Genomic DNA, 14,403 nt, shown 5'->3' with positions numbered 1-14,403 from the left:
AAGGAAGGAAGGAAGGAAGGAAGGAAGGAAGGAAGGAAGGAAGGAAGGAAGGAAGGAAGGAAGGAAGGAAGGAAAGAAGGAAGGAAAGAAGGAAAGAAGGAAGGAAGATATAGTGGGGTCTACCTGCCTAAAAAAAAAAAAGAAATTCAGTAGAAGACATTGTTGACGGCTTTTTTTTTCTTCCATATATTCTCAACTCATTATCAGTGACATGAAAAAAACAGCCAAATATAATTTACTAGATTAAAGAAAACAAAATTGATTTTGGTTCTAGTTTCTATAAAAAGAGAAGTGCTAAAGAACCACTCAGTGTGCCTTGAGACCTATGTACCCAGTCTAGAAGCCTTGCAACAAGGTCCAATAAGGAATGTCCATGAACTCCCTTTCATTATATTGGTCATTTTGTTCGATTCTATGGAAACTTCCTGGTCACTCCAAGTTTTTTCTGAAGGTTCAGCAAAAGTGCTGCCATCACATTACAAAGAAGCTAAGATCATCTTTAGGGGTGTATTGTCAAGTTGGAGGCTTTTCTTGTGTCCTTGACTATCAAGTTCTCCTTGGTGGCTTGTGAAACATGCTGACGACTACCTTTCTGGCTCTATACCAGAATTAGCTTGAATCTCCTGAGCTCATGGTGTTTTGAGCTCTTCCTGAATGAAAGATAGTGTCTACATGCAAACATTGGTTATTAAAAATGTGCATGTGATATATCAGGTCATTATTTCAACTTAAATGTGGACACAATACTTTAGGTCACCCCTTTCGAGTCACAGGGTCTGTGAATCTTAATGAAAAATCTTTGGAGGTGTTACATCACCATTATATTCTGAGCATTGTATATGGAGGGAAGGCGGGACTTTTTTCTCATGCAGATAACAAACAGCAAACTATGTCTGAGACAATTTCATATTGGGGTAAAGGAAGCAACTTATCAGGCAAATAGCATCCCCCAGAGCCGGCGTGCACACTGCACTCAAAGCTGGTCCCTGGGTACTGCCAGCTGGCATTCATCTTAAAACAGCAGAGTATAACTTTGGTATAAAAGTAGGACTTGACTTAAAAGCAAAGCAAAGAAAATGCCCAAAGCCAATAATAACGTTAACATCAAAAGACAGCATACAAAACACGGACAGAAATCCTTGCAAAGGAAGAGAAGTTAACAAATTACCTGACAGTGGAGACAAACACATTTTACAAAGTGGGGAGGTTAAAGAGCTCCCCATTTTCCATACTTAGAGCTGATTTGCCTCACTGTTTTTGCACTGTGTGTATTAAGTGAATGCTGAAGGAAAGTGGATTTTTCCCCTCCTCAGGAAAAGGCCAAAGAAAATAAGTTAATAATTGAGCCCATAATAAGCTTGCAATAACAACACTGTTCTAGTGTCACACAGTCCGATAGCATCACTCATATGAGCCTGAGCAGAGTGGAAGCGGGTGTGCCAAATCAACCATGATCGTCCTGGAAGCAGTTAAAAGTTTATAAGGTAAAGCACAAATGAGAACAATGCCCATTCCAACTGAAAACACTGCAGAGTCTTGTTGCCATTCATTAACCACCAGGGAGCTGGCAGGATCCTCTAAGTGAATTCTGACTTCGTGTTCTTTGTGGGGCACACATTCTTCTATATCTCTTGCTTCAGAATGGACAACAGGCACTAGGCAATCTCTTATCGAAGCATTTCTTTTGATTCCGAAGCAAGAGTAGACATCTCTGATTCTACTTACTAAATACCAGCTGTCAGGGGCTCATCTGAAAATGAAAGTGCTTATCACTTTGTGTAAATGACAAGATTAATAATGTCTTGGCTGTCTGAGGGCTTTCCTACATTTGAAGACCATGTGAGGGCGGGACAGGATTTGAGTGGCTATGTTCTTTTCCATGAGGCAGAATCCTAATACTCACAAGCATCAACCATCCTAAAGAATATGCCCAGATCATTCTGGCTACCATGATAGAAAGACTGCCTTGGCTTTTTTCTAGAGGGTCAACTTACATGAACTGATCTTTAATAGCCTCCTCTCTAGTAATTCAACAAGTCTTACTCTAAAGAAGCCTCAGGGTAAAAAATAAGTGTACAAAACTTATTAATATATTCAGTGATGAAAAAAGAATTGCTTAAAGACAATAGACCGCCTGCAGGTAGGCTGGCCTTTGATTTTGGGTAAGGAATATAGACAGGTAAGCTTAAGAGGAGATTTATCAATGATGGGGAGAGGTCCAAAAAAATAAGGTGAGACCAAGTCTAGAGAAATGTGCTATACCCTTCAATCAAACTGGTTTATAAAACAAAACTATCTGTAGAACTTCCAAAAAGAGGTATAAAAATAACAAGACATTTTAAAAGCCTTAGTAAATCATTCTGATGTCTGGACTATGCAACTTTAAGGATGTGAGGGTGGGTACACCTGGGCCTAAAGGAAGCCTCAGAATAATTGAGAAAGCTCATTCAGGTGTCCTCACTGTGTTTGGCGCCCTTGAGGACCCAGCCCGGGAAAACTTCCAGGATCAAACTCTCTGCCTGTTCTCCTGCCCCGCCCTACTACTCAGAACGGGACACCCAAGCTATCCAATGCGTTTACACGTTGTCTGTGGCTGTGAAAAATCCTCAGATCAGTGCTGGGTGTTAGCAGTAAGGCTATGTAGAATGTTGAACATAAACTTTAAGGAACATGAGGAAAGTAATCAAAACACTAAGGATCAGGAAGCTGGGGTGTTTGAATGATTTTACTATTCTCTGCCCTGTCAGTGAGTGGGGTCTCACTCTTCTAGTGTCTTTGGTGTGGCCTTCCTTTAGAAAGATGAATTACTACAGTTAACTCTGGACTTCCATTTGGGGAATACAACATCAGTCAGACTTGCAGCTGCTTAGAAATTATGTTTCAGCAGCAATGCCAGTGTGCCCAGAATTTCCATCTCTGCAGACATCACAGCAATAACATTGAGAACGTGAAATGAAAAAGACATCCAAAATCAAAAGACCTGAGTCTTTCTATGCAACCATGTCAAGAAAGAAAGAAACTTTGCAAAGCTCATTCTGATAGGAAAATATCTGAAATAAGGTAACACACACACATACATGCAAATGTGAATACATGTGAATACATGTGAATCTGTTAAAAAGTTTAAACCAAGGAAAAATCACCTAGAATAAAATGCTTATGGAAAAGCAGGAGGGAAGTGGTTAATTGTGTGGTCCCTGCTCCTATTTTATGACATAAATCAGATTACATTCGTTATTAGTATTACTCAAAAAACAAAATCCACAAATCAAACAAGGGCAACATGGCTTTTATTCAGGATATGTGTTTTGACAGCCTCCTACTGTCAAATAATTTCAGCATGTTAGCATTCATATTTATTTTCTTTTGTAGGTTTTCTCTTTTTTGTACTGTTATGAAGCTGATTTAGATTTATTAAAATTTAACTTAAACATTAGAAAGTTTTTTAATATATGTCTTCATGAAATAGATTCCAATATACACTCTCTCCATTTGTTCAGGGCAAGTTTTGCTTTTGTTTGCTGACCTAAATTCTGCCAGAACGAGATCACAGCTGAGAGGTTTACCTGAAATTCTTTCTTTTAAGAGCCTACAATGTTCACCTATTATGCTATCAAAATTCTTTCAATAACTTAAAATCCTTCTAAGAATCGGAGCAAAGAGGAACATTTTTACGATTTACTCTAGAATACTACAAGTTTGTGCTGTGCAGGTCAGCTGATGCCACTAACAATTACCCCTGATGCAGGGCTCCACTTAATGTCTAGGAATTAAATGGGATCTCACACAGTGTGTGTGTTTATGATGTGATGAGCTTTGCCTACTCGCTATTTGGCAGCTCCTACCATGAAAAGATAGATGCAGAATCAGATCTGGAGGGTCTCTGTCATCGCTCTGTACCATTGCACCTGGTCTAACATTTACATTTTTAATCTGTCCAGAGATGTCCATCTAAATTGTCTTCCTGGAAGCACTATGAGCTTAGAAGTTTATAAAATACATACACACACTATCAAGGTGTCTTCTTTTGTTCTGGGCTTTTAGCTGGGCTAAGTGCAATGCTCTGCAGAGACATGCCTGTCACACACATCTGTCTTTTACCTTTGACTTTTCTCTCCTGTTTATGGGTGAACTTACTTGAGCATGCAATATCAATTTTACAATTATGTTATTTGATATGCACTCATTGAGTTACCATCTTAATTTGGGCTTGTGCACTGGAGAAGTTTAGAATGAAAGGTTTAAAATGGTAAGTATGAATCTAATATGGGTGTTCTGTATCTTTATCAATTATTTTCTCTGCTTCTTTGGTTAAAGCAAGTAAACATGCTGTTTATTGGGTGAAGATGAATATATTTTCTTTGGAAACAATTCCTATAAACTGTGTAATTTCAAACTAATTGAAAAAAATTACAAATGCCAACTATAATGAGCAAACCTGGTTCACACATGGGATTTTCCTCCTAAATGCAATAAGGCTTTGAAAGGAAAGTTTACTTATTATAAAACATCAGAAATAAAAATTAAATGCAAAACAGGCTACAAGTGGCCTTGTATTAGCTACAAGTAGCATTCTGCATAATCTTTTCACTGACTCTACAACAGTTTTAGATAAATACTGAAACATGTCCATTTTCAGTAAATGTGAGCAGCAAATAAGCATTAAGATATAATTATATTACTTCATTTTAAAGATGTCTTCTGAGGTCCTACAGCTTCCCTGCTAGAAAACACGACACAAACACTTCACCCCCTTCTAACGCTTACCCATTTCCCACACCTATAAACAGTAGGTACTCAAAAAATATTTGCTGCTGATGGTGACAATAACTCCAAAGACAGATTTGGGATATGTTCTGCTCAAAATCAATAGCTAATTTAATAATATTTTCATTTGTCAATAACACTTTATTTTCTTACAAAGGAAAAACCCAGTTGATTAGTTTATTATTTTTGATTATGCAGAAGATTTAAGTGATTCCCATTTAAACATAATTTTACAACTTACTACCTCATGTTTAGTTTAGCCAGTAAAAATTATCTGGGAGCTGGTGAGGTGCCAAAGAATAATCTCCTAATGATGACTGAGCCTCCTGGGCTTAGGATGCTAGACAGCTTTCAGTTGGGACCAGCTAATTCAAGCTTTCCTTTTCCTGGTGTAGAAGAGCTGCTAAGCAACCACTTCAGCATGGTCTTGGAAACAGACTTAAGTCATCATGGGGTTAAAAGAAATAGATGATTGTAATACACTTACATTTTAACCCAATGGTGTTCATAAGACAAAAATTTAGCAGGATAAACTTTTTATTCTGTAGGCATTTTCAGACAAAAGTTACAAGACTCATAATTTTATTAAGTGCAGAACTGGTTTCATGACAATACTGTGGCCCTTATTTCATAGTTACTTCTCTTAAAGTCAGTCCCATTGCTTGGTCCTCCATAAAGCCACAGAATGATCTCCAATACTGAAGACTTTAAACTTTTATATTACATAAAAGTATTTAGATTATTAGAAGAGTAAAAAAAAATATCTCATTTTATTATGTTGATTTAGGATATTCAATATGATTACACCAATAACATACATATGTATCTACCTACTATTTCAAATAAAACTATATAGCATTTCATTAATATTTTTGCAAATTGTGCATAAATTCTCACATTGTTTTAGTGCTATACTTCCTATGAATGTACCCATTAGGATAATAAAGAAAAAAATGTGACAGTGAGTATCAAAGAGGTACTTAGTTTCTAAATCACTCGGTCACACTACAATAAGTGGAATATTTACAAGGATGCTAAGACAGCGTGAATAAATTACCCAAAGAACACATTAGTGAAAAAAAAGCAGTGCTGAAAATGACTTAGCTCTGCATCTTGTATTTGTGTGTCACCTTCTGCCGTATCAACAAACAGGCCACATGGGTCTATTGCAGCTCTCTATTATGTTTTTATCCTTCAGGCTTCACTGATATTTTCATAATATCGAGGAAAGACAAGAAAATCTTTATAACATACCTGATCATTTATCTGACATGCAACAAGGTTGTGCTGATCATGACAGCCAGCGAACCTGATGTACTTGAGCCAGCTTCCTACATCTGGTTGACTGGCATCTATACAGAACTTCACATTGCAAAACTCATCTAAGATCTGGAAGAAAGAAGATGAGAACAATAAATTGCCATATCGGCCCATTGCTGAAAGTAATCAGTTCTTCGAAAATACATCGTCGAAATGCACATTCTTCCTTTGAATCTTTACAAGAAAAAAATGTCAGGCAGCATGAATATTACTAAAGGAGACATGAGTGTCGCTGCTTCTCTGAGAAGCAGGAAGAAGTTGTGACTTATCATAAAAACAGATTGATTGTTTCAAAACAAGCTGGCTTCTTTATTGTCCGTGAATAAGCTCATTGACTTAATTTTATTCATTGTGTTTTTACAAAAAAGTCATATAAAACAGCATGTACAACATAATATTTCTAAACTAAACATTCAATATTTGGGTTTGGATAATTCAACTGTCAATATTGTACTTCTACATAATCTGGGTGAGGGTTTGTACATTTTTTTATTTTAATTCAATTAAAAACTTTCATATAACTATTATTAAATTTCTTTTTATTAGTTTGTATTTTCTCATCATAAAATTACACTCTTAGTTGAAGAATTGTCTCATAGACGTTTCTGACCAAACTAAAGAAAAAAACAAAATGTGTGTGTGTGTATACAAAGTACAACCTAAGGTTTAGTTAACCCATGCCCATACATGTTTACATTCTATGTCCAGTAAACAAAATAACAAAGTGGTTTACAGGTAAGTACAAATTTGGTACTTATTTTCACATTTTGCCAACAATATCTGATGGCTGTATTTTATCATGTTCAGAAGATTTGTGTTTGGCCTATACCAAATGTTAATATTACTCAGGACACTTATTGAGATGGGAAGCTTTTAATTGTAAGGTTTTGTATACTCAAATCAAGCCTTTTCTGAGTCATTAACCTCAATAACTTGCTAAGCATCCATATTAAAAGCTATGGAGTCACTGACCTCATGATGGAGAACCAAGAACTGGCAATGCTATGTCAATCAGTTAATACAGACCGTGAGGACATTTTCTGCTCCAGACTAAACAACATACTCTAGAACGAGAACTAATGAATTAAATAACCCTTGAACTCTGCTCCTGCCATGCCTGCCTGGAAATTCACATTAAACCCTTGGCTCCATGGACCAAAAGCAGTTTTGCATAGAACTCTGATAATCACCCACTTGCAAATTCAAGTCATTAACTCACCATAAACTTCAAGAACTCAGTTCTGAGTGTTCCAGTCTAAAGCACTATGAATAAGCCCTTGACCATGGGGCCACTGAAGGGCAGAAAGTCACTCCAGGACTTAAAAAAGAAAAATGATAACCCAAGAGAAAGACAACAATTGCTCCCTCCCCCTCCTCCCATCTCTCCACACCAACAGAGTTAAATAGACTTCTTATGGAGGACATATTTTAACAAATACATTATTTATAAAATTACGAACTTGCAGATCATTTCTTCAACTCTCAGGGCTGAACAGCTCAAACGGTGTTAAGAGCTCTCCCCTTCCCAGAAATAAAGGTAAACACAGTACAGATTTTTAAGGTTTGTTTTTCTTTTCTTAAGTGGGCTTGTTGTTTTGTTTGCTAATGTTTTTTCTGATTTGGGGTGTGTTGTTTGTTTTCTGAAAGAAGAAGGAGAAGCAGAAAAGGGGTGGGGAGGCATGTCAACTGACACACCAGAGAAATATTTAATAAAGGAAATCGGTGAAGCCACTGAAATGCTACACCGGCCTCATTTCATGCTGCAGAAAGACGTGGAAAACTTGTTAATTTCAAAGTCAAGAATCCTCTGCCCCCTCAGCTTTCAAGCAGAGGTAGAGAATTAAAGATTACATACTGTGCACATAAAATTATAGGTGTAACTTTATTTCGTGTTAACATCCCTGCCAGTGCCACTGTCAACAGGGAGGCTAATTAAAAAAAAAAAAAAATCATTTCCAAAGTATGTCTTTTTTTTTTTTTAACATAACGTTACACGATTATTCAAAGGTTTCATCAGCATACTGATTCCTTCCTCTCAGAATCCCTGCCCCAAGGCCGCCTAACTGTCTTCACCCCTGGCAAGTTGTTCACTTTTGACTTGCTACCAGGACTTCATTTGTGTCCAAATGTCTCAATCACCTCGGAAATCTCCATCCCTTCTAACGCAGTCCTGTCTTTTTTTTTTTTTAAGCTGTTACGCTTCAAAATAATAATAGCAATAATAATAATAATAATAATAATAACAATAATAATTCACTTAGGTGGACTTGACAAAAGGCCCTTTCAAAAAAAAAAAAAATACCCAAACGAAAAGGGGGGAAAATCCCAGGCTGTAGCCAAAGGGTCCGAGAGTGACTTTCTTGAGGCAGCACACACGCTGTTGGCCAGCGGAGCTGTTACTTGGCAAGGTGGGACGCCGCCGAAAGCCACTTCCAAAGTCGCTTGGCTGGTGCCAGAAATTCTGATTTTTGGCAACCCCACCTTCTGAGTCCCCGAACCTGACCGACAGACCGTGGGAGGGAGGGGAAGGAGGACGCGGGAGCCCAGAAGGCGGCAGCCAGCCCGGCGGACCCACCCGGGGCGGCGGAGCCCTGGCGACCGGGACGCTCCGGGGGACGCCCGGACCTCGGCGCGGACCGGGGACGCGGACGCCGTCCCCAGCGACACCCTGCCCGCAGCCAAGACTTCTTTTCTCTTCTTTTTTTTTTTTTTTTTTTTTTTTTTTTAAAGGGAGTTCGCTTACCTTCCGATTTCTACGGCCTCAACTCAGCAATCAAAAGCAATCACAGCAGAATTAAGCAAAAAAAACAAAGTCAGCAGCAGCCCGGCTCTCTCGTGTAGGAAAATCTTTTCAAAGAACACCCGCCAACATTTCGAGATATTAAAAAAAAAAACGGAAAAAAAAAAAAAGAAAGAAAGAAAAACATGTAAAAATAAAAAGCCTCGTGTCTCGACTTCCAAAGGGTGTCTGCTAAGTTTGCCGTTTCCCTGGGAGCCGTCCGCCCGGACCACGCGTCTCGGATTTATTGTCCGCCAACAGTGTTTTAAGACCAGAACTGACCCGGGTTTGTTGTATTTGGGTTTTTTTCCCCCTTCCTGAAGGAGCCTTCTGTCCTCACCACCTCCCTCTCTCCTCACTTTCTCTCGCTCTTATCAGCCCGAGGTGTAAGGAAAGTTATCTGAAACCTACTAAAACTTCTTCCACTCCCGTCTCGCAGCTGCAGGGGCGAGACCCGCGAGGGGAAAGTGGGCGAAGGTGGGGGGCCTTGCCAGGCCGGGACGGCTCCCAGACCTCCCCGGGCCAGACCCTCACCCGCTAGTCCCCCTTAGCCACTCCGCGCCCAGCCGCAGGGTTTCTATTTCATGAACTGTCTCTTTAAAGGGGATCTGCTCGGCCATCCAGAAAGAAACCCGGGCGAGGGAGAAAGGGAGCTATCTCCAGAGTGGTCGGAAGCCAGACGACGGGCTCCTCTTTCAGTAAATTTTTAAAGTGACAGCAGCCTCCTCTGGCGGGAGAGGTCACAAAAAGGTCGCCAAGACCCAAGTCCTGTAGGGACAGACTGATTATAGATGCACCATCCCCTGAAACATGTAGATTTCTGCGGATAAACAACCAATGGGGAGATTTCTCCAGGCAGGATTTGTTTCCCCAGGGAAATCGCTTTGGTTTTGATGTCCTGAGCACAAGTGTGCGTGCGTGCGTGCGTGTGTGTGTGTGTGTGTGTGTGTGTGTGTGTGTGTGTGTGTGTGAAAGAGAGAGAGAGAGAGAGAGAGAGAGAGAGAGAGAGAGAGAGAGATTGGGTGGGGGATGGGTGGGATGGGGTGGGGTGGAGAATTGCTTTCAGGGGTGTGAGGGTGGCTCCCCAAGCAGGCGGGTAGTTTGGAATCTCTGGAGAGGGCCAGAGTAACTCTTAGGATAAAGAGATACTGGCTCACACTAAAAGACACTCAAGAAAGCAGCTTCAAGAGTGGAAATCGACATACATTTCCAGCTCTCAGTTAAGCATATGTTTAAATAAATTTTAATTTAAGCTTGTATTAAATTTATTCCCTTTGCTTTTATAGTTAGGTCAGCAGAAATGTGTGCTACATTTTAAAATCGTTCCCACACACACACACACACACACACACTCACACATAAGAACAAATCTTAAAGTCTAAAATATCATTTGCATATATTTCTCCCAAATAGAGTGCTATGGATTGTAGTTAATTGAAGACTATCCGGAGAATGTTTGCTATTATCTTTGCTATGTTATATAAAAGACTATGACTGCCCCAAAGTAGAATTTTGCAAGTGTTTGCTGTTAGTGATTTATATTGCACACATTAGATAACTTTATAAAAAAAGTTTGGGCAGTTTCTATTAATACAATGCAGAAATGACATTGGATGAAAGAATTTGGAGAATGGATGGCAAAACATAAAAATCCACATTTTCATTTGTAGACAATTTTTTTGTAGATGATTTTTGTTAAAGCCACCTTTTAACTGAGAATAAACGCCTTTGATGAGAAAACACCATCCGTAAAAGCAAGTAGAGAAATTCAGCTCCCCCACCTCTGTCAACAGAGGACCAAACACAGAGCCCAACCCTTGCTAAGCAAGAGGTCTACCTCCTTGGAGCTAAATCCCCAACCCTGAGATTCAGTTTATTCCCAACTGGACAATGGAAAGTTAAGCAAAGCCCCCAGGTCTAGGAGAATCTACCTTGGCTGGCTGGAGCCAGTTAGCAGGCTGAGAATGCGTGCTGACATTAAACTTTCATCTGTAGACGAGGTCTCACAAGTGCCAGACACTTTTTGTTTTCCCTAAGAGCAAGTAAATGTGAAAATCTAGTAGATCTTTATTTCCCCCAAAATACTGATCAAGAAACCAAAAAGAATAACAGAAGACAAGGGGGGGGGGTGTTAAATGACAGAGATGGTGACTAATTTTGGTGGCCTGTTATCTGTGACATTGAACTGTTATTTCAGATAATGGCCATTGTTTGAGGGGGAAAAAAAAATCTCACAGCAGTGGTAGGTAAGACAGGAAAAAAACCTTTGTAAATAACCTAAGCTTTCAGATATTCCCACAGAGCCTGGCCTGAGAACCATGAGGAACCTGGGCCTCCCTTCATTGATCGCTAGCCCTTCCTCAACTTGCCCATTGTTGGAGTTTTTTTTTTTTTTTTTTTTTTTTTTTTTAATTTAGCCATAAATTGGACTAGCTGGAGCTATGAGCTGTTCTATTTTCTTCCTGTCAGGATGAGAGATTTGTTTTATGATGCATTGTGTATTAAATACAAGTAATCTGGGGAAACTGATTGCTTCAGACACTTCAGCTTGATCAGGGGGTCTGGGTGCTCAGTGCCCCAAACCATTTCTGACCCATACCACAACTTGCCCTGGCCTTGCAGTATCCACTGCCTAACCTTTTCCCAAAGATTCTCGGAAAAGCAGGAAGCCTGGGTGGTGAGACAAAGGTCCCGAGAAGTCAGTCCTGACTAAATTCACATTTTAGGGAAAGAGCCTCCCTTTTCAGTTTTTTCCCCTTATATTAGCTTCTGGTGTGGGAGGCGGGGCGACAGGTCTGGACGGGATCCTTGCAGGTACAGCAGGCGGCCGGTAGGTGGCGATGTATCCCGAAATAAAGTACCGTGCTGGCAGCCTGAACAACCCAGGTGAACCCAGCAGGATCTGGCCGCCTAGTTGCAGCCACCAGATCACACATGGCCAGACCCTGGGCCACTGCCTGAGTGGAGGACGCTCCTACCTCTGAGATTCCCTTCTCCAAACATGGCCTTAATTTCTTCCCTGAGACCCTGAGACACGCGTCTAGAGACAGGGAGGATCCATTCTAACATTACCATTTTTTATTTCATACTTGCTTTATATTAAATAATACTAATATTGATGTGATGATCACTCTTTAACACTGAATAAACTGGAAGAAAGATTACAAGGCATCATCCCAATGGACTATGCACAGAAAGTAAAACACTGGATTGTGCTCACCCCTCTCCCCACCTCCTCTTACCCAGCATTAACTTCACAGGATAGCAACCTAATGTTTCTTGACATAACTTGAAATTTAGAGAAAGAGAACCATAACCCCCACAGTTAGTGATGAGTGTTCCCACCCTCCGTGGAGGGGGGGCATGTTGTCCTTCCAAAAGTTAACCCATTAGGAGATCTACCCCATCAGAACATCAGACCTACGCAGGGGTAGACGCAGGCGTTTTGCAAGGAGCATGCTTTCCGCCCTTGTAAGCTTGCTTCCCGTCAGGAGGTTTCTAAAACAATAAATAAATCCAAGGAGCCAACCACCACCGCCAACTCCCTTTATTCCTTAGATTTCTAGAGAAATCTGCTTACAGCAGTTACCAGTTACAAATTAAGCCACTGCAAAGCTGCTTTCTGCTCCTCAATAATCAGGAACACTCCTGTTCTGTAGGGCCTAGCGCCACCCTTGCAATGGACTATTAAAAATAATGGTTTTAGCATAATCGCAAACCAGCTTTCGTTTCCAAGCAGGAATTAGCAAAGATGATCTAACTATCAAGGGGATGGAAGGTGGGAGCAGCTTTAACAGCACGGCTTTGGGGAAAGGAGGAAGAAGAGACTTAAAAAAAAAAAACAAAAAAAAAACACAACATACTTTTAAAGCCCTTTTCAGTAGGAATCCTGTCACACTTCTGTTCCTCGTTGTTCTTCATTGTTGTTTACCAACAAGAGGACATTGGGCAATACAAGGTTTGAACAGGAGTGGGCAGATTTTCTAGGCGTTGTAAAGATCCCACATTTGGTTGGTGGCTGGAGTGGGAGAGGTTAATGCGTTTTCTTCCTTGTTTGAAACGGGTATAAAACTCTCCTCAGTCCTTTCCTCCCTTCCTCCCCAGGCTGCAGGAACAGCAGAATCTTTAAAAAGCCCAAAGATTTCCAATAAGGCCGTGGGTTCTGCCTTCATTGAGTAACTGTTTATTTAAAATAAGTCAATATATTAGTTAAAGCGGTAATAAGTCAGTGCTCCAGTATTCGAGTGATTCCCACAGGACTGTAAACCGATGCCTCTTTTAAGCCTTAAACTTCATGGTTGTCCCAGAAGTAAGAGTCCAGCTAATGGAGACCCTATGGGCATGGTACATGCCAGCACATCATTAAAAGAAAGAAAAGCAGTCCACCGAAAGCCAGATGAAATGACTGCACTGTCCACTTTTAATGGCTTCCTGTGGACAAACGGCCCTGTAACACTCTGCAGAGGACGGTATTTAAAAACAAGACAACTTGCTGGCAGTTTTCAATACCATAAAGTTAATAAAGTAGGTTCCCATTCACCCTGACATTATGTTTTGAGTTTATAGAGGAAGGCCCTTTATAACCTCAGCCCAAGTACAGTCACTTTAATTCTGCAGCTCTGGGTTCTTGGGGTGGCTAAGCAGCCACCAAACTCCAAGCCTGACTTGTTTTCTTTTTTTTTTTTTTTTTTCCTTCTTCTTCTAACACTTTATAAATGCATGTTTCGGGGGTTCTCACGTGCAGTCTCATTCACAGATTGCCTGTGAAATCCTGCTTCATACAGCTCATGTCGGGAAGCAGGAAATAATCTGAGAAATTGACATTCAGCTGAACAATAACTGCTTGCTAATTAAATTAGCTTCGTGTATGGATATTGATGTGTATTTAAAAAGAAAATCAATGCTTTCTCTTCCATTGCACAACGGTATGTGGAAAGTGGTCAGACTTTTACCAAAGCTTAAGTGAGACACAGATAAGGAAAATCTCAGTGTGTCTTTAGGACTCAAGAGATGTCCCATTGATTTCTCTGCAAATGTGTCACCCAGTTTCCCTCCCCTCTGAGTCCTCCAAATTCTCATCACTCATAATCTCTTTTAAACCTTTTCATTCAGTGAGAAGATTTGAATAAAATACAATGCTCAGGTGCAAACATTACACTAGAAAGCCAGGGATAGGATGTGATGAATGTTCCATTTGATTTTAATTATTTATACTGCTTAATCAAGGAAGTGTGTCACAAGCTTGAACTTGAAGTTGAATTCTGGGATGCTGGTAGGCAGACTTGCAAGTCTGCCCAGCACAATGCCAAGCTATAGGCACAAAGGCTCTGAACCCTCAGTGCGCCTTACTATCACTGCTCTGCTGAGAGATTCTGGGTCAATTCTGAGGGATTCTGCCTTTCTTCCTTTTTATTTATATTTTTTCTTTTCTTAAATCCATTAATGTGGTACTACAGAAAGAAGGAAGGAAGGAAAAAAGAAAGAAAGAAGGAAAGAAAGAAAGAAAGAAAGAAAGAAAGAAAGAAAGAAAGAAAGAA

General features: G+C 40.1%; 1 protein-coding gene across 9 annotated transcripts in view; it reads right to left on the bottom strand.

Moving 5' to 3' along the window:
- Window positions 1-14,403, bottom strand: part of Mecom (MDS1 and EVI1 complex locus) — a 549,590-nt gene that overhangs the window by 54,103 nt on the left and 481,084 nt on the right. For all 9 annotated transcript variants that reach the window (XM_055626062.1, XM_055626056.1, XM_055626057.1 and 6 more), the window contains one exon: window positions 6,022-6,156. In XM_055626062.1, the coding sequence (XP_055482037.1) occupies window positions 6,022-6,156 (135 nt within the window). The remainder of the gene's footprint in view (window positions 1-6,021; window positions 6,157-14,403) is intronic.

The sequence above is a fragment of the Psammomys obesus genome, unplaced genomic scaffold (genome assembly GCF_907164565.1).
Source record: "Psammomys obesus unplaced genomic scaffold, mPsaObe1.curated_primary_1811, whole genome shotgun sequence".
Classification (NCBI taxonomy): Eukaryota; Metazoa; Chordata; class Mammalia; order Rodentia; family Muridae; genus Psammomys; species Psammomys obesus.
The sequence above is the reverse complement of the archived record's forward strand: the minus strand, read 5'-3'. Positions and strand labels throughout refer to the sequence as shown.